This window comes from Balaenoptera borealis (assembly GCF_965194805.1).
Source record: "Balaenoptera borealis genome assembly, chromosome: 8".
NCBI lineage: Eukaryota > Metazoa > Chordata > Mammalia > Artiodactyla > Balaenopteridae > Balaenoptera > Balaenoptera borealis.
The window spans coordinates 56,657,188-56,685,174 of record NC_138865.1 but is presented as its reverse complement, the minus strand read 5'-3'; the positions used below and the strand labels follow the sequence as shown (position 1 = coordinate 56,685,174).

At 36.9% G+C, this 27,987-nt stretch overlaps 1 protein-coding gene across 17 annotated transcripts in view; it reads right to left on the bottom strand.

Annotated features, from left to right (window-relative positions):
• BNC2 (basonuclin zinc finger protein 2) overlaps positions 1 to 27,987 on the bottom strand; it is a 429,325-nt gene that overhangs the window by 390,101 nt on the left and 11,237 nt on the right. For 10 of the 17 annotated variants that reach the window (XM_082401617.1, XM_082401635.1, XM_082401636.1 and 7 more), the window contains exon 1: positions 39 to 26,496. The exons of 6 other annotated variants lie outside the window; for them this stretch is intronic. In XM_082401617.1, the coding sequence (XP_082257743.1) occupies positions 39 to 83 (45 nt within the window). In that variant the 5' untranslated portion in view covers positions 84 to 26,496. Of the gene's footprint in view, positions 1 to 38; positions 26,696 to 27,987 lie in introns of those variants that run through there. One more of the 17 variants, XM_082401624.1, reaches the window with a different exon arrangement.

Sequence of the window (27,987 nt, the reverse complement as noted above, 5' to 3'; positions counted from 1 at the left end):
AAGGCTTAGAATCACACTCAAGTTAGACTGCTCCTTACCAGCTGCCTGACCTTAGATAAGTCTGCTATCTTCTTTGGGCCCATTTTCTCTTTTGTGGGAAGAGAAAAAAAATGACACCTTCCTTAGAGGATTCAGAAGACATGTATCTGGAAGCCAACATTTGTATTACCAACTTTACCACATTTACCATTCACAATTCTGCCTGATTATCTAAATGTTATTAGTCTCATTCTTATGTAACCTCCATTAGGGTAGGGATTGTTACTCTTTTTCCCCTATCTTTGAGTCCTTAGAGCTTAGTACAGTGTCTGCCCTATATATATTAAGCACCCAGCAAAGAATTTTTATAAAAGTGAATTCACAAAAAGATAGTGTAACAGATTCCCCTTCCTTTGTTAGTTTTGATTTCTTTTTTAAGAAGTCGATAATTCTACAGTGGGTAATGTGTCTTCGGCATTCTCACTTGTGTATGGTTGGTTAATATTTTCCACAGAAGTCAGTGTTCATTGGGACAAAGTCAGTCATGTATACCCATGAGGACTTATGAAAAGTCTAGTCAGTGAGTCTCATTTAGTGATAATAGCTTCACTCACTAGTATCACAAACTTCGTGCCATTGTTCAAAGGAGAACTGAGTTACAGAGCGTGTGCTACGATCAGCACTGTCCTTCTACGCAAATGGAGAAACAATTCTCCACTTGTGGGATGTTAGCAGCAGGGACTTCATATAATAATAATAGTAAACACTGTCTACTTTTTCTGTGTGGCAATCAAAATTGTTGAATATTTCCATCAACAAATGATTGCTTTTTTCAATCAAAATTGTTTGGGTTTATTTTTATGTGCCAAGCACATTTGTAACCACTTTACATATAGTAACTCATTTAATCCTCACCACCACAACCCCATGAGGTAGGTACCATTATTATCCTTATTTTATAGAGGCAGAATCTGAGCTAAACTGCCTTTGTGCTTATAAAAAATTTTTCTCTTAACATTTATTTAGCGAAAAACTAGTATGCACAAGGTACAGTTCTGATACTGTATTTTAAATATGAGATTTAAGTCTCTTGCCAAAAAACACAGATTTCAGTTAGAAGAGGTTTTAAAAGAACTGATGTCTAAAGTTGTATTGTTTTTTCCCAGTCTGACCAGTTTTGAGACTTGCCCTAATAGGATAAGGCTCTGAACTGCAGGGAGCCTTTAGTAAAACACAGCACCCATCTCACCTAGTTAAGAATCCTGGCACTAGAAATCCATTTCACCCCACTCAGAAGCAGGCTGCGGTACATAATTATTTTCATCTGGTTATAACACAGGGTGGTGAGTTTAATCTCTAAAACCCTACAGGGATTGGTTTTAGCAGTTTTAGAAATTGCCTTTCACGCTATGAATGTGCCGCACAGCAAGATGGTCCTGCTAATGGTTCCCAGACTAGGATTTGGGGGGACCAAAGGCACGGCTCCCTTCTTTCCCTAATTTCCTTTCCTTTGTGGGCCAAGTCTGTGGTTACTCGTGGTATCCTCATGGCCCCCCTTTCAAACACAGTTTGTTCTAATCTGGACAAAGGAATAGAGGTCTTTTTTTTTTTTTTTAAGTTATAGTCAATGATAACTAGTCATGGAGTCAAATAAATCCATATATAAAGTGGACCGTCCGTGAACAGTCTTTTTTAAAAACATAAAAGCATATATGCAGATGAAATATATTCCCAAACAATAATGTGGCCATGAATGTGATGTAATCTCTAGTTTATCTCGTTTTTAAAAACTTTTGCTAAACCCTTCCTTCCCAGGAAATAAAATATTCAAGAAAACCGATTCAAGAATATAATTTAATGTCTCCCTTATTTTTTTAATTAAGTTCAACTCTACTCGGTCAATCCTAATTTCTCCCAGGTCCTTAAGGAACCCTCACCATCAGGAACAAAAAGAGGATACTTTGCTAATCAATGTTTAACGTGAAGTTGCTATAAAGACTAGGACTAACAAATCCCATAAAGTAAAAATGATGATTTTCTTCAGTTTTTGGTAGAAGAGACAACCTCAATATATACATGCAAATTAAACTTCCCTGCTTACACAGGAATCAGAAAAGGTCCTTGGGCTGTCCACAGCATTTTGAGTAATAGCAAGCCACTTACATTAATAATGACAACTACATGTCTAAAGTTAGTCAACTTACACACCTGGTTCAATATTTGTGAGAATATTTTGGCTGTGCCCCCGAAAAGTTTTTTGTATGATAAAATCCCGCCCAGTGTCCTACTACCTGATGTGGGGGATGACTTAGGTAAATTCAAAGAGTCACGTTTGTATAAGGCATAGAGATAGAGAAGTAACAAGACATTTTCTACTTTTTCCTTTCTTTTCATGCTCTTGGAGCTAAAAATTGATCCACAGCAAAGATCTTAGTAGTATAAAACCACAACACCATGAAACACATCCTTAGAAAACCCTAATTCCACCAGACTGCCAAGTCCTTGGGGAATTATCTCCAGTCCCAAAGGCAATGCCTGGCATAAAGGAGGTCCTCAAATATTATCTATACAATGAGATAAATAAAGCCCCAGAATGACAGTTTTTCAAGTACTTTTAGCGGAAGGTATCCAAGCCCGTATTGTGATACCACTTCAAAGATGAGGCACCAGAACAACAGAGCCGCAAGTAGCCTGACCTGGGGGCTCCCAAGGTACTGCTTACCAGGGCCATCACACCTCTGCCCCATCATTTAAAACGCCTAGGGCATCCACTCTTTCACTTTTGCTCTGCTTTCTATATTTTATGATCTGTGGGGTAAAAACACCAAAGTGGAAGACACAACCAGATCATTCAGATGCCAAATCCTAACAAGATCCACTACTGTCCTTTGCAGCTGTGCAAGTCTGACGGCTCAGGCTACCAGATGTTTAGGTCTAGTTAAATAAGGCCCACAGAATACTGTATATTGTACACAAGTTTCCATTTACCACTTATTTTTAACCAAAAAATATTTCTTTGGAGTCTTTTTCATGCACAGACCTCTGGCATTTAAATCTAGACAGACTTTTACAGGAAAAACAAAGCAAAGAAATGCAAGTTGTTACCACTCACTCTCCAGATTTTGAGGATTTCTCTATGAAAACAGATCACAACAAAACATGCTAACCTGTATGAACTGCAGAATGGAAAATCCAGTGTATTTTCAGATTTCTACAGCTTAGACTTCAAACAGTAGACATGATCTTCACCTGGTAGTTTGCTGTTGCTCTTAGGTTAAAACTGAATTTCAGCTACTGATTCAACATTTATGGAATTATTGTATGCCAGGCTTATGCTAGGTTTGGTGACTCAAACATGAATAAAACATGACTCGTACCCTTGGGCAGGGACAATCTTAATGGTGGTTCAGGCAGACACAAAGAAATACAAAAAGTTATGTTGGCCTACGTGTGCCACAAAGAGGTTTCCTACATTTAATGTCTTGAGGAACGCATGTGAAGAAAAACTAATTCTGTTTGTCAGTGAAGATGAGCTAACAGTAGTTAGTTCTGACATAGGTCCCTTCTTATACAAAGACCTAATATATAAAAGTCACTAAAATGTGGAGTTTCTAAAACAGTGGATTAAGTCTTTAACAACTCTGGATAATTTTCTTAGATAATGAAAGGCATTAGAAACTTAAGTATTCTTTCCTTAAAGTCAAGCAAAAATTCTCCAACAGTTTGTATATATTGTACAGCTGGAGGCAATCTTATTTGCTTTCAGCAATGCTGAGCCACTCGTAACCGGCACTAGCTGCTAAGGGCTCTGCATGTTTTAATGCCCTGTTTATATTATGTTGTGTATCAATATGGCAAAAGTCACACGCCATCACCAATTTTCTTACCTACCTTCCTTCTATTTGGTATTAAATTACAACCCAAAATATGACTTAGTTTTGAAAGTTATCTTAGAATAAAAATGAATGCCCTATACCAAATACTAACTAACGATAACCACTTAAGTAACTGTGGTTCATTAGATGGCTTACTTTTCTGAAGGGACCTATTAGGTTTGACTCACCTGGATCTGCAGGTTAGAAGAGAACCCCACGTGACTCTACGTGCAGCATGCTGTACACTCTTTAGCTCAGGCAACAACCACTTCATTCCTTCCCAGAGGCCATCACTGTATGCCTACTAGGCAGCTGGCTCTATGGCCTATGATTCTCTCCCCAAAGCAGAAATACACTGACCTTCAGGCAGGAATACAAAGGTCGATTAGAAGAAGATCGTCTCTACTGCTGAATACTGTGGTTATCAGAGCTCAGGTCCTTGACTTAGGCCTGTACTCTGATCCTCATGCTGTCACTTACAAGTTGGATGACTTGCTGCAAGCCACTTAACTTTTCTGAAGCTTCATTTTTCCATAGTGATAAACGATGTTAATAATGCCTGGTTTGTGGGATGCTTAAAAAGATTAAATGAGATAATAATGCACACAGCTGGAACATAGTAAGTACTCAAAAGATTACTCGCTTACTCACCTCCTGAAGCATAATATTGTGAAAATATGCAAAACCTAGAGTCTGAAGATTCAGTTCCCAGTTTTGTGCCCCTTGGCTTTACAGTGCTGTGACCTGGTCATAACACCTAAATCCATGGTACTTTTATTATCTCCGCTATACAATGGGAAGAATTATAACTCAAATGAGTATTTGTGGAATATGTTGAGAAATTTTCTGTGAAGATGTTCATAAACTATAAGATTCGTGGTAAAATGTAAAAATGATTAAAGTCAAGCACTTGAAAAAAAAAGATCATCTCAACCCTATAGCGATGAAAAATGTAACCTCTGATACACAATGTGAATGGAAAAGGATTCTGAACTATGATTAGTCAACAAATGCGACGCATGTACCTACATACACACGTGTATGCCTGCCAGCACACACGCCCCTACAATGGTCATCAGCAACCGCTCAACTCCTTCCCACTGACCCAAGGCAGTCTCAGAATCCTTTTCTCAAGCAGCCATTACCGATCTATCAATACTGCAAGGGAGGAGAAACCTGTTTTCCATCCTTCATTTTGTCTGCTCTTCAGATAAGGAGCTCTGAAGAAGTACCAAAGTTACAAAGATCAAACAGTTAGTCAGTGACAGAGTCCGGGTTAGAAAAAAAACAGACCTTGTGCCTTCTGGTCCATTCCACAGTGCCTATCTGGAATGTTTATCGCACACACACCCTAAACCCCTACTCTTCCTTGCTTTGGGTCCTGATCATTTAATTTCTTACCATCTCATTTTGGCAGCCACACATGCTCCTCTCCCTTTTGCTTTTAGAAAATTCAGCATTCCCTGGCATAAAAGGGCAAAGAGACTGTCATTTCATATCCATGAAGCTAATGAATGCCCACAGTTGACCTGGCATCTCCCCCTTAAGCCATGCTAACATCAGCTGTCACTCAAAAGTTCACTCTACAGCTTGACCTTTGCTTCTGCTCAGAAGTATTCACCCTATTATAAAAAGTGTTTTTCCTTTAATGTCATGATGACAAAATATTGCGATGTCTGTAGGCCTTTCCAAACAGGCAGATTTGTGACACACACTAAATAGTTTTGTCACTAGATTCAAGAATTTAAGGCAGGGAGAAATACCAAAAGCAAAAAAGAATTACCAGGTCGAGTGACTGGGAAAAACTGGTACTCCTATGCTCATCACCAGCCACAAAAACCATATATAATCATGTTTATGAATCTGACACCCAAAGAACATTTCAGTCATCTTTAATTCAGCAGTTCTATTGTAAAATAAGACTAAGACTGCTCATCAGAGAAGGGTTACCATATAGATGATGTGCATTTTCAAATTGGCCAATTTCCTTAACTTATTATTTTCAGTACCATAAAACATTTTAGCTACTTCGCAATAGGCAGGCATAACTTTAAACAGGAAGTAATATATCAAAAAAAAAAAAAAATCAGCTTTTTGGGTTGAAATGAGCCCACCAGTTCCACCACTGTAACCTCAGCCAGGGTGGTCATTATTTTTGCTGCTCTTCAGATTTTTCATTCGAACACTGCACTTCTATACTTCACAAGAAAAAATGACCTAATATGCAATGTTCTAGGCAAATAAAAAAAGGTCACACATAAATTAATCAGCATCACAGGACTACAGAGGCCCTTCTTTAAGCAACACACAAGGAAATGTGCACAACATCTACCATTTTAAAGAGTTTTTATGGTATATCAGGCCCTGAGCTGATCCTTACCCACGCTATGTCTACTTTAATCCTCGCTCTGACCTGATACAAAGAAGGTTATTACCCTCCAAGTTAACAAATGAGGAAATTGACACTTCAAGAAATTCTGTCCATTGTCAAACTTCCCATAACACAGTTGGGATTCAAACTCAGGCCTTTCTGACTCATATGCTTTCTATCCCTACGCTACCCTATACTGCTTCCTACTACACTATAAATATTTAGAACATTTGCAACATTTGTAGATAAGGCAATCAGAACCATAAGTAACTAATCATTCCTCAAAATGCAGGTATCTGAGCTAAACTGCATCCACAATCAAACCATCATATCACCAAAGGCTAATCAGGTCATGAGGTGTACCTGTCTGTCATTTAAGATAAAAGTGCAACCCTTATGATCCTTGACTGGTTTTACCACACTGCGGTAGTTACATGCCTTGTTATGAAGTCAATCATACAAAGTTTGAAAATGTTTAAACAACAGACACATAAAACGTGTCAAAAAAGATAAAACTTCAAAGTAAAAGATTAATCAATGAAAAAGTTGGCATGCACGATGGGCAACCATTGCAAAAGATTTTTCCCTAGCCTATGTCTGCAAAACACTATTTTATGGACATATTTTTTGGAGTTTCAGAGGCTGTTTTACCTTATATTAGCTATTTTAATGTAACTGCCTCCATTATGTTTTTGACTGCTAAACTAGTAAGAAAATTCAATTTTCTCTTAGAAAAGAAACCATTCTTCTCACTGGCATCACAGTTTCCAAAATAATTCATGTAGGTTTAAGTATGATACTTTCTGTTCAGATGATAAATGAAAAGAAAGGAATGAGCATTTGGCACTTGCCTTTGACAGACACCATGTGAGGCATTTTCACATATGTTATCTCAAAATACTCCAGGTAGCAATACTATTATATTTCATAGGAGAGAGCACAGTAGGTCAAAAAGTAAAGGATGCCAAGGGCTAGGTGGAGAGGTGAATGGAGAGTTACTACTCTGGGGTATAGTTTGCTTTTCAAATGATGAAAACATTCTAGAATCAAATAGTGGCAATGGTTGTACAACCTTGTGAATATACTAAAAACCACTGATTGTACCCTTTTTAAAATGGTTAATTGTATAGTATGTAAATTATATCTCAATTTTTTTAATTACATAGTCATGGTAAATGTTAACATTTGAGAAATCCAGGTGAAGAGTATATGGGAATTTATTATACTATTTTTCCAACTTTTCTGCAAGCCTGAAATTATTTCAAAATAAAAAGTTTTTTTTTAAAAGGCACAAAAATATGCATATAGTTAACGCTACTGAACTTACGCTTAAAAAATGGACGAGGGCTTCCCTGGTGGCGCAGTGGTTGAAAATCTGCCTGCCAATGCAGGGGACACGGGTTCGAGCCCTGGTCTGGGAAGATCCCACATGCCGCGGAGCAACTAGGCCCGTGAGCCACAGCTACTGAGCCTGCGCGTCTGGAGCCTGTGCTCCGCAACAAGAGAGGCCGCGATAGTGAGAGGCCCGCGCACCGCGATGAAGAGTGGCCCCCGCTTGCCGCAACTAGAGAAAGCCCTCGCACAGAAACGAAGACCCAACAGAGCCATAAATAAATAAATAAAATTAAAAAAAAAAAAGTAATGTTGTCCGTTGATTAGAATTCCATGAAAGTCTTTGCATTAAAAAAAAAAAAAAATGGACGAGAGGATAAATTTTATATTATGTGGGTTTTTTTTTTTACCACAATTAGAAATAAATAAATAGGTAAAGGAATTTGTACAACAAGATTCTACCTTAGTAAGTAGAGGTATCGGTATTCAAATGCAGGTCATTCCAACACCAAAGCCAAAACTCTTGTTAGAAGCCCAAAAAAGGGCTGATTTATTATCCTTGGATTGTGTTGAGACGTTACTTATGGCCATTCTAAAGCTGCACACTAACACACACACCTAAACTGCTTTTTCATAAATGAAAACTACTGCCGACTAAGTGGGTTTTATTAAATGCTTCTGAGCTACTTTAAGGTTGCCACATGACTATGAATGTGTGTGGAAGGAGAAGAGAATGTTTCTGTACTATTCTGTATATTAAATAGTGATTCCAGACTGAATATTGTTCAAATACAGGGCCTTATGTTGAAATTTCCAGTCAAAATTTCAGAACTGGTACTGACATGAGAAAGTAATGAATATGTAAAAATATTTGTTTTTATCAAATTCTGGTTTTATTTACTCTAATGTTTTTCTGTTGACTTAAAAATTCTTTAATTCTATAGCAATTTCTCACAAAGATAATTATTTTCTCTAATTACAAAAAAAATTAGAGACATGAGTTTCAACACACTTATATAATGTGCTCATCTGCCAAACACTGACACACAATACAATGGGTATTTGCATAAATGGGTCTACCTGGGTTTGACTTGGGAGCTCACAACTAAATATTCTTAGTATGCCAAGTGTATAAAATATCCATATACCTTTAGAAATCAATTTACTCAAGAACATTAAGAAGCGGAATTTGGGGTTCCATTTGTTAAGCTGCAATCAAGTATAGAAAGCTGACCCTTGAACAACATGGGGGTTAGGGGCACCAACCCTCCACACCATCAAAAACCCAAGAATAACTTACAGTTGGCCCTCCATATCCCTGCTTCCACATCCAGGATTCAGCCAACCTCAAATCATGTAGAACTGTAGTATTTACTACTGAAAAAAACCGGTGTATAAGTGAATCCAGGCACTTCGAACCTGTGTTGTTCAAGGGTCAACTATACTAAAGGGAAGGAATGGGGAAAGCAGGGAAGGGGAGGGAAACATTCCTTTAAAAAAAATGTCAGGTAGGAATTCCCTGGCGGTCCAGTGGTTAGGACTCAGCACTTCCACTGCCAGGGCCAGGGTTCAATCCCTGTTTAGGAAAATAAAATCCCTTAAGCTGCACAGCACAACCAAAAAAAAAAAAGTCAGGTGGCAATTCTAGGGGGAAAGCGAATCATTTTTACCAATTTTTTTTTTTTTTCATATCAATAACTATCCAGTGATTCCCAGCAGAGGCACTGACATTTTGGGCAGAACAAGTCATAACTGAGGATAAATTCTTCTGCGGCTGGGACAATGAGATGTCCTTGGCCCACTACATAGCAGGAGGCACTCCAATTCCACTCATTTGTAACAAACAAAACCATCTCCCAAGATTTCCAAACACCCCGTGGAGGTGGCAGCACCCCCAGGTCCAGAACCCAGACAAGCTGTAACATCTTCCCCGTCTCAGTGTTTCACAGCCAACTGATGAGTGGGAAGCTGCTCCCATCCGTCAGGCTGGATGCCAAGGCTGTCACGCACAGCCAGGGTGCCCCACGTTTGGAGATAACCCTCTCTCTTACGGGGCCCATCAGCTGCAAATTCAGATTTCCACCGTCAGTTATTCTTAACACCAAACACTGGCATTCATTTGATTGACACCACAAAAACTCTAAGAGAAATGAACATTTAAAAAATGGAAAGACTTTCATTATTTCATGCATGCTTTTTACAGTCACAGTCTTCAAAAGTTACATGGCTTAGACCATCTTACTTTTTAATGTAACAGGTCATGATATACTGATTAGAAAGAAACCACTGGGAGTTCAGTTTTCAAAACAGAAGAGTTATACCAAGAATCCAAACCCCACATGTCAGAGCACAAAACGTTCAAGTTCAATGCCTCTGCATACTTAAGTTACCAGAGGACAGAAACAATGCAGAATTTATAAAAACTGATTTAGTATAAAATACAGAAGACAGAGTTAAGTTTGAAATACAGAACTGCAGAGTTTTATTTTCAACTATAATGAAAGAATGAAAGGAAAGAAACTTCAAAGCTAGGAATACTTAAACTTAATGAGAAAAGAAAATCTAGCATTTTTGGTGTTAAATTTTAAACAGTTATCAATCACAGAACTGCATCATCTTTTCACTATTTCTTTAAGCAAAGCCCAATAGGTCTGCCTGTTAATAATAAAAGTCATTGTATTTCTTGCTTTCAAAAGTATTTAATCACCACAAATTCTTTGGTAGAGTCTTTCCCAAGTTCTGACTAGAATCCTGTAAGTCTACAGAACTAGCTCACCAGGGAACACAGCACAACGCTAAATACCACAATCTATCACCAGCATTAACTGCTCCCAGCCCTAAGACTTTAATTGCGACAAGACTACAGCTCAGAGCCTGAAGCCTGGTAAAGTCCTCTTGCAGCAGGCAGGGACAAGGACCACATATTTTCATACATGCTGGTGCATATTACACACTGTTTGCTGCCCCAGTCACAAGCATGTCCAAGACAGGATTTCTAAACTAGTCGGTGAAAATTCTGCTCAATGCATTTTCATAGAATGAGCCCCGAATTATTTTAGACCCATCCATGAAGATTAAGTGACCAAAGCACCATCAGGTTTGCCAGTAGCTACAACCTTCTGACAAACTTTGGGAAACAGAAATCCAATAAAATTTTGTTATCACAACACTAGACTGTCAATTTCCAATTTATAAATGAACTATCACAGTCAAAACTGCAAAGTGAGTCAGTATTAGCGTTTATCATTACTGTTAAAGACAGATGTGCTTTTAAGAACCACTGGAATTTTTTCTTCCCTTACAGTACACTATTTCTGCAAAACACAAAGTGGATGATATATTTAAAACAGTAATATCAGTTTACAATGTCAAGTTACTGCATGGTCGAAAACTTGATTTCTATAGCAGGTCCTCAAGATAAAACTAAAATCCTCTGCTGCGGTAGGTCTACTTTCCAATTACTAGAAGTAAGCATATGAGAGATATAATTAGTTATGACACTAGGACAGGCATACATGTTTCAACACACACGCAGCTCAGAACAAAGTTTTTGGCATTATATGACAGAGGACTTAAACCAAAGACTCAAAGAGAGGTTATGCAGTGTGTGTGTGTGCATGTATGTATATGCCTTTTTTTTTAATTTAAAACTTGCCACACCAAATTATTTCTTTAAAATTATAAGCATATTTTGATTTGTTTAAACATCTCTTTAAAGATTTCTCAGGGAAAAAAAAACACCCTGCGGCTTTCATTGCGCCTACATTACAAATTAAGGAAGCTGACTTTATAAAATTCATTTGGTGAAAAAGAATCACCTTTCAAAGAAGGCTGAATTTTGGCTAAACACATTTAGAAAAGTCTGATAGTCCTAGTCTTGGATTTCTCAATCAGGGATGAAACACTAATTTCTAAAAATGGAATATACAAGGCAGTACAATTTAACTTTGACCATTAAACGTCTGTCCAAGATATACTGCCGAGACAGCCCCAAACCAGAATCTTTCAGCAGAGCTTTAAAAATTAAAACATGAAACTACTAGATAAGTACATTACTAAATTATGATCCACTTAGGATCATTTATTCCTTGATAAAGATAGAAAGATGAAAATTTCATAATTATATACCTAAGAATCTACAGAGCAGCATGTGAGAGCTGTATAAACAGTTGATTATAATAAAGTATGACTGCACTCAAATGAGGGGCAAATTTAAGAAAGTAAAGAAACAGATTACATACATACATAAAAAACTGAAATTCTGTAAGCTCCTACTGTGTTTGATCTCAAAGATTATAACATGAAATATTCCAAAACTTCCCTTTTCTAAGAAAGGGTCTTGGTTTAGGCCTGGATTCAGCCAAAGATTTTATTAAAAAGAAATTTATGATGCAGTAGTTTATAAAAACACAACAAAACTCAATCTCATGATATTCTGAGAAATATCGAATATTAATAAATGGTTCTTTTCTTTAGTTTCTTATCAAATATAAATTTCTTTTCCTGAGAATACTAATCCAAAAAACCTAGAAAGGTCCAATATCTCATGGTAAAGAGATGACACCAAAAAATGGAAGTAGGTTTCAAGTCTGACAGCTTCCATCTTCCAAGTCACGACTGCCCTCAATCTGCATATGGAATTCCATGGACAAAGTCAGGTGTAGGTATTGTGAATGGGTGTTGGAAAACACAGAGCTTTTAATTAAGTGCATTCTCAAGTATAATAAGCCACCCTGGAACAAGATAAAAAACATGGAGAACCCATCCAGCTAGACCTTACACTCCCAAAGGAATCATCATACATGACAGTGAATTATGACAAATCCCATCTTATGGGCCAAATGGTCCATGAAGACAGCACATGTGTTTCCTACAAAGATAGTATTAATGATGCACTCATGTTTTGGTCGAGCAGAGCTTTCCACCTTATAACAGGGCCTGCTAAGAGCCCTCTCTACCTTCACAGAACTATGTAAAAAGCTTTAGTAAACTACGTATGTATAAGTTCACTTTGGGTTTGGCTAAAAGAAAACACCCAACAGTTTACAGGTGTTTACTTCTAATACCAGTTGGTCTTAACTTTCTTTCAAATCAGAAAGTTCCAAAGTTTCAGAGAATTCTGGGGGAATCCAGAAACATCTAAAGTTAACTTTTCTGGAGTCAAACTTATTTCATTCCTTTTTATTTCTTGAATTCTCATTCCTAAAAATCTTCTACAAACTTCAAGATAGGGTGTGGGTGTGATTTCACAAAATAAACTGATTTTTCAAAACTGCTTTTAATATTTTTAACAATAAAATTATGCCAAGATCTATAAATTCCACGCAAAATTAGCGTTTTGTGCTGTGGAGAAGAGGTTGGAAGATGAATTGGAAGAAAGTTTAACAACACAGCATTTTCCGAGAAGGTATAACTAGTGCATTTCTCAACTGAGAACCAGAAAGTAATCATAAAGAAACTGATAAGTGTCACCTGAAACTACAACTTACGGGAATTCAAAAACAAATCTTAAAACATAAAAAACAAAATAAAATCATATTCCCCTTTAGCAACTACTCTTTCCTTTGACTTCTGTCATCTGTCAGTATAGACAAGACTGCCTCAGAAACAGTTTATGTGCACAAATTTGTACTTCACTTGCTTTCTCATTTCTCATGTCCCGAGTATTTATTTATGCCCCACATATACAGATTTACTGAAACTAAGACAAAGTATACAATATAAGCTATGTGACAATCGTTCTAATTTCTAGCCAAAGAGCGCTACATAAAACCATTTTAATATCATGGAGCACTTATGCAGTCTCACATCTTAGGTAAAATTTTCCTTGATCGTCTCTGCCTTCAGAGGCCTCCTCAGGCCACAACCTATAATACTTTTACTCAGATTTCACAAGATCTACACTGAAGTACAATCTATCAGATACTTGCCACGTGCAGCCCAGTTGCATAAGACTACAAAATACTAACACAATTTGATGGTTAGAAAAATGTTTGTAAGCATGCATGTATGAATCTATATATGCAAAAAATCTCCCACCGGTTCTCCTAGAACCAAATGAGTTTCTATGGATATTAATAGGAAGTTCCATTATTGGTGGGGAAAAATAGTCAATATGTCTGAGTTGTCACCTCAGGACACTGCACTCATTCCAACAACACTACTATTGTTCAAAATGTTTCTGGAATTTTTCCTTTGTGACTATTTCCAGAGCCAATTCATAAGTTATATGAGAAAAATCAACTGTGCCAATTTTCTTCTTACCAAAAATAGAATTATTTGGCTTTATCACCCACCATGTTCATCAGGCTTAACTTCTAGACAATTCAGAAAACCAAAACTTTTGTCACAGAAAATTTGCTGGCACTGAAGATAATTAAAAGAATTAGATACAGGCTGTCCAAACCCAACGCCAAATGATGAGCTCCAAAACATTTTAAGCTAACATCAGTGTATGACCTTCTAGGGTGACTATTTTATACAGAATAATACTTACTTGTATCTACTTATGTTTGGTTTTCAAGTTTCCTTAGCACATTTATTAGTATATTAATTACTTTAATGTTTCACTCAAGTTTATGAATCTTATCAAATTTTTATTAACAAGTTCTTCGAATGTTATAAAACTTCCTTTAACTTGAGAAGGTACTAAAATGAATACCTAACTAGGTTTCCTTCCGAATTCTAAGTTTATCATTTATTTATTTCCCCATAGTGTCTTCAAAATTGCATATATTGTAATTACAAAATGGAACTGTAAAACTTAAAATGGTGAATTGTATGGTATGTGAATTATATCTCAATAAAGCTGTTTAAAAAAAAACTGAAGTCACCAAAATACCCAGTTAAGCTTCATTAAAAGGCCTAAATTACTAAAACTGACATAAAAGAATTATTCAAAAATCAACCAAAAACACAGATCACCCCAAACAGACCAATCAGGTAGCAAGCAAACTTGAATCATCACTTAAAATGGCTCAACATACCTCCTCATATGGGTTAGTGCAGGTACAAAGGGCCCCATTACAGGAGCAATTTAACTCAAGATACCTGAAAATTCTACCAGAAGTTGAATATTAAGGACTATCTATCAGTACACACGTGTGTGCTGAATTACATAAATAATATCTCACTCCCAACCCAATATTAGATCTGTACAATTTTCTGAATAATGGGAAAGACTTTACACATTCTCACGAGTGGTATCACCACCTTATTACTCAAATGCACATCTGTGAAAAGCCTGATTACGGAGATATATTTTGCTTTAAACAAAGTTAACCATCGTGGTCCAGATCATGCTCAATCCATAGCGTCAAATTTGATTGCACAATGTATCTCTTATACATGTACTATAAGATACCATGCACACTACAAAACACAAATATAAAAATAGGAGAATGAGATAAATCGAATTTCATTTTCCCCAGATCTTATAGGATGACTTTTGCATACCTCTTGGGGTGTTTACATCTACTCTGGAAACCACTACTCCAATAAGCAGTTCAGATAATTGCAACAGCAAATACCATAAATAACCCTCCAAGTAATAACTAAGATCCGATAAAAACTGATAAAAAAAAATCTGTTAATGATTACAAGGAAAATCACATGCAGGTATATTCATTCACTCAATAAACATCTGCTGAGTGTTTCCCATACCAGGCACTGCTACAAGCAGCAGAAATTCAGAAATTAACAAGACAGGCAAAGGTCCCTGTTCTTATGGAGTTTGGCATCCTGGCAGGAAGGTGGACGACAAATAATAAACTACATATAAGTAAACAAATTAAGTATCTTTTCTAGTGGTGATAAATGCCATGAAGAAAAGAAGCAGGGATAGAGGTCAGAGAAACATACAGGGTGGAAAGACAGCTGGGGGACGAAAGCTATCAGTAAGTTCTCTTTGAAGGGATAACATTTTCGAGGAGACATGAATGAAATAAGGGAGCAAGCCATGCAAAAATCTGGAAGAAGAGCATTCCAGGCAGAGGAAAACTGCATACAAAGGCCTAAGGAAGGTAGGAATTTGGCATACTCAGTGAACAGCAAGAAGGTCAGCATTATGGGAGCAGAGTGAGCGGTGGTAGGAAATGACTTTGGAGCACTGGGCAAGGATTACATCTTACATGTCCTTTTCAGTCACGGCAGGAGTTCGGATTTCACTGCAGGTGTGGTAAGAGGAAAGAAGACACTGGAAGGTTTTGTGATAGGGAAGTGATTTCTCCGTAAAGGGTCCTCTGGGTGTAGTGGGCAGGACAGAGGCAGGAATGGAAGCACCGGGCCAAATAGAAGCTACTGCAGTATTCCAGGTAAAGGGTGGTAGGGCTTTGACCAGGGTGATGGTGAATGGGTGGAAGTCAGGAGACAGATCTAACAGGACTTGCCCAGTAGATGAGGGGCACAAGAGGAGGAGACCCTGAAAGATCCTGAGGAAAAACGTGGTGAGCAAGGAGGTTGGGGAGTCACATAAACATTAAGTCTCACGGCACTCATTTTAACTGGCCCTTTGTTTTTCAATGTATTTTTCTAACCATATTTTTATCAGTGTTCAACATTTCCTGTGCAATTTTTCCATTCTCTCCATCACCACCCTCACTTAATTTTTGGTTCTGACACCTTTTCAAATTTAAAATTTGGAATACATTAAACCCTATAGGTTTAAATAATAAAATTCTCACACTACACAACCGTACCACAACTGCTCTGAAACTTACAGACTGCAGACTGAAATAGGGACGCAAGGATGAAAGCTGGACTAGATCTAAGGAAATCACAGCCAACAGGAGGCTCCCCTGTCCACCAACATCTATCCTTCAGGCTCAGTGGATGTTCAGTGCCTTATCCTCCTACCTTCTCTTCCCCTAACAAATGCTTCTCTGTAGTCAAAATCTAATTGATATTAAAGTGTTCTAAAGGGAACAAAAGACTAAAGTAAAAAAAAAAAAAAGAAACTAACTGGGAAGTTGCTGGAATCAACCAATGTGAAGTCAAAGGTACAGATTTAACTTTTTGGTCCTTTTTGGCACCCATGAAATAGTAAAGAGATGTTGAACATCACACAATGTGAAACACTGAGAATCTTTAAAATCTAATCTTGGCTCTAACTGTATAATGGAAAAGAGAATCCCAAAGTAATCAAGGAACTTTTCTATCACACAGAAAATAGATGCAGAGATTAAACACACACACACATGCACACACACACCCTTACTGACTTCTCAACTGCAGTGTATTCCACCTATATATAAGGACAATCTCAAATCATGATATTTCTCTACAAGGTATTATTAAACAATAGAAACTTTCTCTAAAAGGTATTTAACTGGTCTTAAGCTTTATTATTTTAAAAAACAACAACATACATCTTTTTCTCCTCCTGGAAACTGCAGCCTTATTCTGTGGCTTCCCACCATTCTCACCTACCCATATACAAAACACATTACATGTAAGGTAGTAGCATGAAGTATCTCCCAAGAAATTTAAAATGAATGAAATGGGACTGCCATCTGCATTAGATCCATAAAAAACCAAACAGATGCAAAGTCACCTTAACAAGTAGCTCCCAGGACAGTTGCCTAATATCTGCTTGAGAATATTAACATATCCAGAGAAAAAAGAATTTATCAGTCAGAAGGTGAATGGGAAGCAGAAAAAAGCAACAGGGGTCAATTTTGTCAATGCTCTTCCAAGCACAGTCCAGGAGTGAGGAGTCTGAAGGGTGCATTGTAAACAGAGGCCAATGGAAAGGTTTTCTCTACAGAGGGAGGAGGCCCTTACACCCTCCACCTCCATCCCTAATAATCTCTGATCAAATTCCAAGTTCATAAAGCAATGAGCAATATTTGGATTATGATTTGACTCCCTACTTAAATTTCCCTGCAAAGGAGAGAATGTGCTAAGCATGCCGATAGGCGTAGTACGGAAGTATTTCACCTAAAAAGGTATGTAGGTACACACATGTTCACATGGCGTGTGTGCAGGCATGCACATGTGGGTATGTAATCTCCACCCCTCAGTCAGTGAACAGCTGAATGAGTCCATGAAGGACTGATCTCTTTTAAGCGTGTATTGACAAAATTAGATTTCTAAACATACAAAGACCAGTGGAGTCCCCTGGACCATGGTTATTCTTTCAAGATAATGAATACCCTCCTGCCAATGAACTTTGTGCTCCTTCATATTAGGGTTAGAACTTCTACCTCATCTGTTAGACATACGGTGCCGAACAGAGTGTCATGTGTATCACAGAAATGCAATCGCCTGTTTAATTACAATCTAAAATACTGAAAAGTTGTGTTATGCTGTGGAAAATAATGACAACCACAACTCCCATGCCTATGTGAAATGTACCACTTGAACATAAAAACCTGATCATTTTCAAAAGCATCTTTTACTTTTACCAAATCAGTATACTATTGTCTAATGTTTCATGCAAATCTACAGCAAGTTATTCTACATATAGTAACAAACAGTTACCTGCTGGCTGTTAACAGATTACTTTGGCATATCTGTATTTCAGAAACACAGTTTGACAATATTAATGAAATATTCAATGATACACTCAATATTCATCCATGCCATCCATAACATATACCTATGACTACAAAAAATATTGTACCAGGCATTACTGCAGTATGAAAATGCACATATGTGTCAAACCCTTCCCCCTCACACACCCAAAAACAAAATTTCAGTGAACTATATTATTCTGATTTCTCCCTCTCCCATAAGGAAGTTGCAGACTATCAGTTTGTCACTGATGCTTCTACCTACACACACGCACACACATTTCATTAGATCTAATTATCACAGTCCTCTGTACACAGAAATGTCATGTCAGTGACTGGTTGCTGTTTATGGACATAAGCGAAGCTGCAAAGACCAATGGACACACATAAATCCTTTATGTGAAAATATTTTTTGCAAAGGACTTACAGGGTAAAAAATATGGCTTAACACGTGGCAGAATTTCTGAGTTTAAAAAATATTTATCTACTTTTTCATATTATTCAGAGTTAATGTACTCTGAAGTGAAATTAATGTTTTAGTCTATCAAAAACCAATATGAACAAATATTATGCTTTGTTTCCTATCACCATTTTGAATGAGAGGAAACTGAACTATCATATTGTACTTCCAGAAGCTTACCTGTTAGTGTACAGACGTGTTAGCAGAAAAAAACTTCCCTAATCCACTAGAGTAAAGTGTGTATTACAGGTAGATTAAATACCATAGGACAGAGAAATGAATGGGCTTTCTTTGTATGGCTGTATTTTTCCAGGTAATTACATACTTTATGTCCTTAAACCATGAAAGGTACCATAACAGTACACATGATTTTGTCATTCCATATATATAAAACAAGATACATATGAGCACGTCATAACATGTGAAACAGAAAAGTAGCATTGATTTATTGCTCAACATTAATAAAAACTGTGTCATTTGTTATAATGAAATTTATTATAACCAAAAATCAAGTGTATGGTAAATATAAGATTTTCTACCATACAATTTTTATAAATGACTGTAAATCCTCTCTAGAATTTTCACCAGGAGAAAAGTAATTGTATGTCATAAGATACAATTTAAAATTGGCTAATTACTATTTATGTAACTTAGGTAAACATTGATGAGGGGGGGAAAAATACATACTCTCCACATATATATTTGATCAGTTCACCATCTAATTAATAGTTGATACTGAATGAATAATGAAAGTTTTGTCCAAACTAACTGGCAAAAGGCCAAAACCAGACAATGTAGCTAAGCAAGAACTGCTCATCAGAATACTAGGAAAGCAACAATTACTTTAGATGGAGATAAATATAGTTGTTTCTTAGCATGAATAAAGAAAAATTAGAACTTTAAAAGGGAACAAACTTTTTTTTAATTCATCAATGATACAGCATAGCTGCCCCCAAATTACGTTATCTTTCATTTGCTCTCAAGCTTCTCTAACTCAACGATGAGGTATATTAATTACAAAATTTGTCAGGTAAACTTTAAAATAAGCTCATGTCTCCAAATGTGCCATGCCAGATTTGAACATGGTATTTATTTAAAACGTAACTGGACCAGTTAGTTTGGGTTTGAGATCATACAGTAATTTTTAGTTTTAATCACTGGTGGTGTTTTTTAGTTACAATGGAATATCTAGGAAGACAAATTTTCTCAATAATGTTTTTTTTCCTTTCCTTTTGAGCTATTTATGAAACTAAAAACAATTATTTCTAGGTACTTAATTCCACCCTCCAGGGTATGAAGTGTATCTCTTATATAGAACACCTAGAATGCTTTTAAACTCAATGATAATTAAGAAACATCAAAGCAAAACCAGGGTGTTACACAGGGAGCTAAGAGCCATCATCTTTTGGCTACCAAATGACATATTTCTTGTCCCCTGGAGTATCACCAAGAGTTTTTTACCCGAACGATAGATGTATTTTCCTAACATAGCCTTTACGCTTCTTCTGAGTTTTAAAAGTAAACTGCTAAGGGCAACAGAAGAAAGAATAGACAGATAAGACTACATCAAACTTAAAAACTTCTGTACAGCAAAGAAAGTAATCAACAGAGTGAAAAAGCAACCTACTGAATGGGAGAAAATATTTGCAAACCGTATTTCTGATAAGGAGTTAATATCAAGAATATATAAAGAACTCCTACATTTCAACAACCAAAAATCAAATAATCCAATAAAAATGGGCAAAGGACTTGAACAGCCATTTCTCCAAAGAAGATATACAAATGGCCAACAAGCATATAAAATGATGCTCAACATCATTAATCATTGGTAACTTCAAATCAAAACAATGAGATATAACCTCTCATGTGTTAGTAAGGTCACTATTTAAAAAAAAAAATCAAAAACATAAAGTAACAAGCATTGACAAGGATGTGGAGAAATTGAAACCCTTGTGCATTGTTGGTAGGAATGTAAAATGGGGCAGCAGCCACAGAAATCAGAAAGGAGGTTCCTCAAAAAATTAAAAATAGAACTACTATATAATCCAGCAACTCCATTTCTGGATATATATCCAAAAGAATTGAAAGCAGAATCTTGCAGAGTTATTTGCACACCCATGTTCACTGCAGCATCATTCACAATCACCAAGAAGTGGACTCAATCTAAATGTCCATCTAAGGATGAATGGGTAAAGAAAATGTGGTATATACATACAATGAAATATTATTCAGCCTTTAAAAAAAAGGAAATCCTGTCATGTGCTACAACGTGGATTAACCTCGAGGACATTATGCTAAGTGAAATAAGCCAGTCACAGAAGGATATATACCACATGATTCCATTTATATGAAGTATTTAAAGTAGTCAAATTCTTAGAAAGTGGAATGGTTGTTGCCAGCATCTATGGGGAGGGGAAAAGGGGAGTTGTTGTTCAATAGGCATAGATGTAAGTTTCCATTTTGCAAGATGAAAAAGTTCTAACAATCTGTTGCACAGAAAGATGCAGCTAACACTACTATACTGTATATTTAAAATGATTAAGTTATTAAATTTTATGTGATATTTTTATCACAATAAAAATAAACTGCAAAAGAACCAAGAACAGCTAAAATAATCTTGAAAAAGAGGAACAAAGTTGGAAGACACACACTTCTCAGTTGCAAACAATGCAAAGCTACAGTAATCAAGACTGTGGTATTTGCACAGGGATAGACATACAGATCAGTGGAACTAAGTGGAGAGTTCAGGGGGAAAAAACCCTTACATCTATGGTCAAATGATTTTCCCAAAAGGTACTATGATAATTCAAAGGGGCAAAGAACTGTTAACCAATGATGCTGGGAACAACTGAACACCCTCATTCAAAAGAATGAAGCTGGACCCCTACTTCATATTATACACAAAAGTTAGCCCAAATGAATCAAGAACTTAAACGTAAGAGTTCAAACTATAAGGCTCTTAGAGTAAATTTTCATGAGCGTGGGTTAGACAATGATTGCTTAGCACACCAAAAGTACAAACAACAAAAGAAAAAATAAATTGGATTTTGTCAAAATTTAAAGCTTCTGTGCTTCAAAGGACACCATCAAAAAAATAAGACAACCCACAGAATGGGAGAAAATATTTTCAAATCTTGTATCTAATAAAGACTTGTGTCCAGAATACATAAAGAGCTTACAACTCAACAATAAAAAGACAACCTAAATGAAAAAAGGGTAAAGGATTTAACAGACATTTCTGCTAAACAGAGAAGATATACAAATGGCCAATAAGCAATATGAAATGATGCTCAACATCACTAATCATCAGGGAAATTCAAATCAAAATCACTTTACACCCACTAGGATTGTTAAAATTAAAAGACAGATAGAAACAAGTTCGGAGAGGATGTGGAGAGATTAGGAAACTTATACACTGTTAGTGGGAATGTAAAACGTGCAGCTGCTTTGGAAAACGATTTGGCAGTTCCTCAAAAGGTGAAAGGTAGGGACTTCCCTGGTGGCTCAGTGGTTAAGAATCCGCCTGCCAATACAGGGGACACAGGTTCGAGCCCTGGTCCGGGAAGATTCCACGTGCCACGGAGCAACTAAGCCCATGCGCCACATCTACTCAGCCCACGTGCTGCAACTACTGAAGCTCGTGCACCTAGAGCCCATGGTCCACAACAAGAGAAGCCACAGCAATGAGAAGCCCACACACCGCAACAAAGACCCAATGCAGCCAAAAATAAATTTATTAAAAAAAAAAAAAGTGAAAGATAGAGTTGCCACATGACTTAGCGATTCCACCCCTAGGTATATCCCTAACAAAAATGAAAACAGAACACAGGCACACAAATGTTCACGGCAGCATTACTGGTAATAACAAAAAAGTGAACACTACTCAAATGTCAATCATTGGATGAATGAATAAATAAAATGTGCTACAGCCATACAATGGAATGTTATTAATTGTACTTTTTAAGCATATGAATTGTACAGTATGTGAATTATATCTCAATATAGCTATTAAAATGGTAAACAGCTCTGATTATATAGTCTTATCACATAAAATATAAAGTGCTCCCACTGGAAAGAAATATAGAAATTACAAAACTCACTTGTTTTACCAAAGATGAAATGGAGGCTCTCAGACCTAGGTAGACTAGAATGGGACCTGCCTCTAAACCCAGTCCCCGGGCTGTTCTCACTCTGGAGTGGACAGTGGTGCAACTGCTTTCCAAGGCGTGGTCAGCCAGCTGAGATACTGACTGCATGAAGAATAGGTGCAGAATTCCTTTAGAGAGTAGCTCCTGACATGCATTCCTTTTCTTTAACTACCACATGGCTTTTTGGGGGGAAGGTAAAATTACAGCCTCAAATGTCCCTCCTTCCTCTTCTACTTCTGCCAACACAAACCATAATGAATGGGAACGGGAATATTAGAAGGGGCAATGTTAACACACCCCTGCCTTGTCCGTGGGAAGGCCACCAGGTCACCTGAGATGATCAAAATACATTCATCTTACTATCTGCACAGAACTTCCATCCAATGGTCAAGAGACTGGGACATGGCCCTGGGCTGGCTGGGCACTTAGCTGTCAATTACTGAATGAATATGTATTTCCCTGCAGAGTATCATCCCACCTGAAGAAAGGAATGTGGAAATAGCTCATCTCTCCTCCATGAAACAAAGATAACTTGGCCCACAAGACGCCATGAAAAGCTTAGCAGAGAAAGTTTCAAATACAACTGTGAAAAAGTTAGCCTTGGCTAAAGAAGGTAAGGTCAAGTAAAACTTAAAAATCACTTTATAAGGATTCAGTAATAAATCATTCATATATTTGCAAAGCTACTGGGGAGCCCCAAAAAAGTTTGGTAAACTGACAAAAATTATTTAAATTAGAAAGACAAAAATATTCTAGTCGCCCCTAGCAACAAAGATTTTCCTAATTTAAAAAAATATATGAACTTGTGGGTAAAGTGAGATGCAGGTATTATAATTTACCATTTTCTATTCAAATGTGTTGAGAATTCTTAAAAAGTAATCTGATGAATCTTAAGATGTTGAGTAATATTTTCCAATCCAAAGTCTGCAAATATTGGTCTTTATTATGATTTGCAAATAATCCAATGATCATCTTTTTCTTCCTTTACACTGAGGCAACAAGGCAACTGCATTTTTAAGGAATCAAGGGATAATACAGAAGATGCTAGAGGGAAATCAAAAGGGGAAAATAGTAACATAGGAAAATAAATAGGCTACATTATTTTACATAGATTTTAAAATACATATATGACATCTATGAAATATCTCTTAAATTCTTTTCTAGATATGGAAGAATTAACAAACTGCTAATAGATCCATTTACATAGATGATTCAGTCAGTATAAAAAATAGTTATAATACACTGAATAGTCACCAGAAACATCACTCGGGTCCTCTGAAAGATTAAAAAATGAAAATAAGACTCTTCCTTGCTGTCCAACTTATTCAATTCTCCCCTCAAATGAAGTTTAGCTGAAAACAATGCGACTGACTTAAGCTCCGCACAGGCAAATCTTGGCAGCCCTCAACTCTGTCTATCTCCTTGGCCTGTTAAGCAAAATTCCTTCACAAACTGTTGGTCTCTGCAATAACTCCTACAGAGCTCATTACTGCCAGCATCGGCCTATCCCCCGTGTTGTGCATTTATCCCCGGGATGCATATCAACATGTGGCACATGTCCTTGACGTGCACAGAAGGGCTGCACCCCAGGACAGCAGCATGCACGACAATAGTGTCGACTCTCACTTCTCTATGGTTGCTGGGATGTAACCGAGAAATCTAATAACTGTGACAGTGGAGCCTTTCGGTTTTTCCTTGCCTTTCCAGACAGTGAAGCTGCACAGACACTAATGAAAGGTTAAATGAATAGGAATGGTTGACAAGAGGTACAATGAAGAAGGAGCTTGGTAATCCAGACACTGAGCAGAGATCCTTGGCTCAAGCAGAGAAAGGACAGCACATCGTCGAGTCACAATATTTAAAACAGCTTGCTATACACAGAGGCTTTTGTGTCTGGGTACACGTCTGGCTTTGGACTAAAAAAAAAAAAAAAAGACACTGAAAAGGAATTTCAGCATGGGGCACTTTGGCAAATGTAAGGTCATAATAAGAGAAAAATGTTTTGTGTGGGTTCTTACATCTTTGTACTGAACACAAAAAAGCAGAGACTATGAACTCGTGAACCACAAGCTCCAAGACAATACTGTACATTTTGACAACTATTAAATACTGTATCTAGAGGGGTGGCTTGATGCGATTCCCACTGGTAAGATATACATGCAGTGACTCATTTAGCAGCTCTACATTCTGCCTTCCTTGAGGAAGAATTCCTGAATGCTCATCTTAGAGTTCTATAGTCAAGGTCTAGTCTTCAAGTGATTTGTTACGAATACTACCACCAAAACTCTCAAACCATCTTCCACTCACTGCAAAACTTCCCAGCAGCTTCCTGTAAGGAAACTGAATTTATCACCCTAGCAATGTGTAAAGTACAAGGCAAACTTTTTTGTAATTTCAAGTGACTGCAGTAGTGAAACATCCTCGGCTAGAATTCTTAATTATGGAATTAACTTTTTTTCAGTTCCCCACTCACTATACCTTAAGGGAAGGTTATATTCCTTGGGGAACTGATTTTAAATTATCATAACAAGGCTATTCAAATCACCAAGAAAAAAGTGCTCCAGAATGTCAAGGGAAAAATAAAGCAAAAGGAAAAAAAACTGACATTGTTAGATACAGATTTTTTTAAAGGAAAAAAATGTATGACTCTGCTATGGCCAAACATTAAAAAATGATATATCTGTAAAACTGTTCCTATGCATAAGCACAAGTTAGAATATAGTTTCACAATAAATGGTAAAATCGTACTGAGAACATGCTTTAAAACAAGGGAGCCTCTTTGAACAGCCAAATTAAATTATAGCTGAACTCTTGCTTGTACTGAGGGTTCTAATAAGCCACAAATAAAGACTTTTATTGGCTAGCAACATAATGAGAGCTACTGTGCAGAAGATTAAAAAAAGACCAATCTGGGTAGTTTATCTCACCGATTGTATCATTTACTTAAATGGTAAATAAGTTTGTCCAAAGTAATGCTATTAAAAACTAGCATATAAATATTAAAGCGCAATTATGATCAATGACCATTTAAAGTAAACATCACAGATTTTAGTGATAAACAAATGTGAAATTAAACAAATATTGAAGTTAATACCACTTAAGTTCTATTTCTTTAAATTTAACTAATTTATTGATCCCTAATACACTGGCTTTATAAATGGTTTACTATTTATGCTTATATCATGAAGTATTTATCTTAAAGGAGTTTTCTCTCCAGAGTACGGCAGTTATGCGTATAACTACTTCAAAAAAAAGGAGGTTGCCCTGAGTGAACAGAAAGAAGGTACCCCCCTCCTCAGTGATTTGGTAGGAAGTTCCTTTTAACAGAACTTTGAAGGTTGGCCTCTTTAACAGACCTCCATCAGTTGACAAAGCTACAAACAGTACTTAGCAAACCAAAACAGATTTAAAATGTATCGGGGTGCATTTTGCTTGATCCTCAGATCATCTGAAAGGTAGAACCCTAGAAATCTTAGCTGACTATTTGACTGTTCTTGGAGACAGTTCTGCTGCTTCCATCACAGCTAAAAAAAAAAAAAAAAAAAAAGAAACTACAATAGCACCTCTAAGCCTAAACACTAAGCCAGTACTCATTATCTCTTTTTCTGCAACATTCTGATTGCTAGAGTGATTTTTAAAAAAAAAAAAAAACCTTAAGTATATCTAATAAAATCATGAGGCTCCCTCTAGCTCTTGAGAGAGGAGTTTACTAACCAATGATCCAATGATCCTATGTAATTCCCATCCAACAGGAAAGATTTGAGGAGGCTGCCTCCCTTCCACAGAAATGTTTTTCAACTGTTTCTTGTAAGGATGTAGATGGTAAATGAGACCAGCTGCAGAGGAATTCAGAAAGCACTGCTCCTCAAGTCCGCAATGAGTTAAGAATCTATTAACTGCTTCCAACCTAAGCCTTAGATACAAAATTCTATAGTGAAACTTTAACCTGTTTAAACTATATATACACTCCCAACTTAGATTTACCCACTTGCTAAAACGAAATTTAATCAAAAAATAAGGACATGCATGAATGAGTATCTATCTACAGAAGTTGTTACTTGTAATCCAGTCTCAGTTCTAAAAACCTACATATAAATTCAGGATCTTGAAATTTTTTAAAAACATTTTATTAACAGTGTATCTGTGGCTTTTATATAAAAGAGGCTGATGGTAATTTGTAGAAAACATGTCCATGTACCATAATATTTATATACAACACTGTTAATAACTTTTATTGTTTAATCTTTTCTGCTATTCAGCCCTAGATATTTTGGGATTGTCATTATTCAGAAGACTATAAATACAGTCCAAGTATGCCATTGATATTTAGTCTACTTTACAATAGCCATAAAAGACACACAGTCAACTGGCAAATCATTTCAAACAAGTGAAAATGAAAAAATGCTAAATCGAACTCCTCCTACTCATTAGGACCACCTTTCAAATACTCAAGGAACATTTAAAATTGTCTGGAACCTTAACTCTAAAATTAAAAATAAAGGGAACCACTACCTTCAAGTCAACACCTATTGGGGGCTCCCTTAATATAAGAAATATTCCCAGGAACAACAACAAAAAGGAAAGCTCCCCCCACCCCCACCCCCGCCCCTTTTTGAGCCAGTGTCCAATTTCTTCTTTTCTGAACAGCTGTATTATCCAACTTAAGTTGCTCTGCTAATTTCGGTCCCACAAGGACTAACTTGGAAGGCAAAAAAATACAAGAAAAGATCAATTTGCTGGGAAAGATCAAATGAGAAAACTGTGGGGACAGCACCAGGTCAGTGTGTGGAGAACTAAGCAGACCTGTTCTTCATTAACTGTGGCTCTCTGGGGATGTCACACACTACCTGTCCGTGGGCTTTATTGAACTGCCTAACCCGCCTCTCTGTTCCATTCTTCTGGGCTCAAGTGAATCATATCCTGCTGCTGACAAGTTAGCAGGGGACTGCGGCTGCAACATGAAAGTACTTTTCTTTCTTGTCTAAATCAGGCAGATTTTTGAAAAGACGACACAGCATTGACTCGTGACATGGCAAGATGAAACGAGAGGTCTGGGCCGGTCTTGGAGCTGTGCAGATAAAAGTAATCAAATGACACTCCTGGAATGCAAATTGGCATTCTTGACTGCAGCAATTGCACAACCATGAAACATCCCTGACAGCAAGCAAGATTAGGACAAAATGTTATGTAAAGCACTGAACTCAAAAACTCTCACTTGAAAATTCAAACTGTAACACTTACATTTTAATATAGCAATAGTCAGCTCCGCTTTTGTCTGCTGCTTTTTGTAATCACATATCCCTGCCTGACA